We start from the raw sequence: 3,523 nt of genomic DNA, 5'->3' as shown, positions 1-3,523 counted from the left end.
TTCCGGCGCGGTGGCACGTGATGAAATCATACGTACGTAAAATGTGACGCTCCAGGGTTGGAGCTCTGATTTGCCTCGTCCTGACCACAAGGTGACGCTATTATGCTGAGAAATTAGTAATGCAGTGAAGTCAGATAATGTGTAGGCAGTAGCCTCCATAGAGACCGCATAGGGTCTATCAAATCCTCATTCACAGGCAGCCTAGAAATGAATTTAATAGTCTAATATTAGTAGCAATACTGCACTTCCCATAGTAGCCGGTTGCGAGTATTTCGTATTTGAGTGGATATAGCCAAAATGTTGTATTCAGTGGGCCAGTATTTATTTTATGTTTAGCTTATTGGCTATGCCCTTACAAAAAATGGTTGCAGTTTTGAAACTGCAGTAAACGTGTATTTGACTCTGGTATTTTGGACACAGTAATTGCAGAATAACTGCAGTGAGTTATACTGCACTGTAACTAACTGCAGTGAGTTATACTGCACTGTAACTAACTGCAGTGAGTTAAACTGCACTGTAACTAACTGCAGTGAGTTATACTGCACTGTAACTAACTGCAGTGAGTTATACTGCACTGTAACTAACTGCAGTGAGTTATACTGAACTGTAACTAACTGCAGTGAGTTATACTGCACTGTAACTAACTGCAGTGAGTTATACTGCACTGTAACTAACTGCAGTGAGTTAAACTGCACTGTAACTAACTGCAGTGAGTTATACTGCACTGTAACTAACTGCAGTGAGTTATACTGAACTGTAACTAACTGCAGTGAGTTATACTGAACTGTAACTAACTGCAGTGAGTTATACTGCACTGTAACTAACTGCAGTGAGTTATACTGCACTGTAACTAACTGCAGTGAGTTATACTGCACTGTAACTAACTGCAGTGAGTTATACTGCACTGTAACTAACTGCAGTGAGTTATACTGCACTGTAACTAACTGCAGTGAGTTATACTGCACTGTAACTAACTGCAGTTGCACTGGAAGAATTACTGCAGTAGAAGAACTGTGTTATTTTGTACACAGTATTTGCAGCATACTGCAATTATACTCACTCCAATGGCAGTTATACTGCAATCTTTTTCGTAAGGGTGCGCACCAATATCAAATGAATTACAAGGCATTTCTATGAAGTCAACCTCAATAACACATAGCTGATCTGTTCTGTGGGTCAGACTGCGTGGTTTGGAGAATGGTGGGACATGACTGCCACTGGATTTACATTTGCAGTGTTCTTTCTCAAACATTCCAAATCCTGTTTGTCTGATTTTGTCACTCAGGGGAAACTGAGCGCACCAGAAGAGCAGCGAGTCACACAGGTGTAGCCTATGGGTATAGATGACAGCCCTCCCTGAGACGGAGACACTGCCCTGTGCGGGAGGAGGGGCACGTGTTTTGGTTTCACTCAGCCAGTGCAACAGACTTTCAGGCAGATAGGTTCGGGATCTTAGCCTAATGAAATCAGCTTTATTCTCGCTGTTGGAGCTATAGTCAAATCCCGTGGTGTCGCACACAGCTGTTATTAGGATTTTGGGAGATTCCATGGTGCACCAGCGGTGTGGATAGCACTGCCAGGCAGCGCGTAAAGGCTCCAGGATGACACCATTAGACGGACATCAAGCGGAGGAACGGGACTCGCAGAGCCAGGAGGACTCAGAGTGTCCCGTGTGTTATGAAAGTCTCTCCGGCACCGAGAGGACCCTGAGCTGCGGACACGTTTTCTGCCACGACTGTCTGGTCAAAACCTTGGTCAGTATCAACAGGGAGGGCGTCATCAGAGACACCATCATCTGTCCCGTCTGCCGACACCTGACTTTCATCAAGAAGCAACAGGAGGTTGGGGTTCCTCTCGCCCCGGGGAAAGAGGCTGAGGAAGGAGGCGGGCAGACCTTGAAGGTTCCTGTCCCTCCACCAGCACCTGGTAACCCACAGCATCACCATGAAGCACGACGCGCGTCAGGGCATAGTAGCTCACCGTCTGATTCAAGTGGACTGAGTTGGATTGTGAGACGTTTTAGGTGTATTTCAGAGAGATGCAGGAGTCGACGGATACTGTCACTGATCACTCCCGACCACAGAAACTCTCAGATTTTCATCATCAGTGCCCAGGGCCGACCCATGTCTGATGAAGATGCGGTGAGCCTGGACACTATGCCTGTTGTTCTCCAACCCAACCGCAGGAGACGGCGCGTCAAGATTTGTACAACAGCACGTTGCTTGGTCGTTCTGCTGGTGATATTCACATTGATGGCAATGGTAGCTGCCACACTTCCTTGGATTATATTGGCATAGCCCACAAAGCCAGAGCCATATGGCTCTAGCATATGCATGGTGCGTCATTGCGCACTACGTGATCGTCATTACTATATCTTGTTATTAATATGCCATTTAGCAGACGCTTTTATCCAAAGCGACTTACAGTCATGTGTGCATACATTCTACGTATGGGTGGTCCCGGGAATCGAACCCACTACCCTGGCGGTACAAGCGCCATGCTCTACCAACTGAGCTACAGAAGGACCATTGTATGGTAATTGTCTCTTCACTCATGCTCTCATGAAGACATGTAATTGCACTTAATTAACTGAAACGTGTCACTTTGTCCATTCTGTCTATATATACATTGTAGTGCCATATAGTTTGAACTTGTCCAGTGTGTTCCTTGTGTTCCTGTTTGTACTCAATGCCCTGGACAGGATCTCATTAAGTCACTGAAGGAAACAGGGCTGGTTCAGTCACTCTGGTGTCTGCAAATAAAGTGACAGTTTCTGGAATGACTGAGAGGAAAAGGCATTGTCTTATGTCCTACATGTATACACTTTATGATGGTGGTTTGGTTAATAATGGTTGAAATATTGGTCCTAACATCAAAAGAAAAAGAGTCCCCTGTGAACATGCCTCCATATTCACCCCATTACCATAGTAACTACCGATGCTCACCATATAACTGCCCCATATGTTGTTGGCAACAAGTCCTCAATAAAGAATGGTGAGGGTTGCAATCCCAGCACCTCTCATGGAGACCATTGTTGTGTGTTTCTGGTTGTAAGTTGTTTTACCTGTTTAATGAGAACTTCAGTGACATTTACAAGGACAGGCTACAGTTACTTCATTAGAAGGACTAGAATGTAATGTCCACATTCTGACAATCATGTGCCAATGTATTTTTTGATGTCCTAGGTTGAAGGAGCAGGACCGGCACGTGGTACATTCTGACAATGCAAACAGAGAAAGGGAGACAGAAACAGAGACTGACACAGAGACACATGAGAGGCACCGAGACAGAAAGAGACACCAAGACACAGAGAGAAAGTGCACACTGATCAAATGCCTTCAGTATCCTCGGATGGGAAATAATTCATGTGAGTCCCTGGCAGGTTGAAGGAGCAGGACCGACTTGCAGGTAAAGATGAGCATGGGTTTCTCTATTGGGGATAGATTGCTGTAAAGAGACACCACTAGAGGCCCTGCTATACCAACACCAGGGAGAGAGAGTTAGCCTGCTTTCTCTACCTGAG

At 45.4% G+C, this 3,523-nt stretch overlaps 1 protein-coding gene across 1 annotated transcript; it reads left to right on the top strand.

Moving 5' to 3' along the window:
- Positions 1–1,315: 1,315 nt before the first annotated feature.
- Positions 1,316–2,623, top strand: LOC118374249 (RING finger protein 222). Its single transcript, XM_035760625.2, has one exon. The coding sequence runs from the start codon at positions 1,602–1,604 to the stop codon at positions 2,295–2,297; it is 696 nt and encodes a 231-aa protein (XP_035616518.2). The 5' UTR covers positions 1,316–1,601; the 3' UTR covers positions 2,298–2,623.
- Positions 2,624–3,523: the final 900 nt, after the last annotated feature.

This window comes from Oncorhynchus keta, unplaced genomic scaffold (assembly GCF_023373465.1).
Source record: "Oncorhynchus keta strain PuntledgeMale-10-30-2019 unplaced genomic scaffold, Oket_V2 Un_contig_8444_pilon_pilon, whole genome shotgun sequence".
NCBI lineage: Eukaryota > Metazoa > Chordata > Actinopteri > Salmoniformes > Salmonidae > Oncorhynchus > Oncorhynchus keta.
The sequence above is the reverse complement of the archived record's forward strand: the minus strand, read 5'-3'. Positions and strand labels throughout refer to the sequence as shown.

What these genes read in the sequence shown, in the direction of transcription:
- LOC118374249 (XM_035760625.2), top strand. Translation starts at nt 1,602, where the DNA reads ATGACACCATTAGACGGACATCAAGCGGAGGAACGGGACTCGCAGAGC.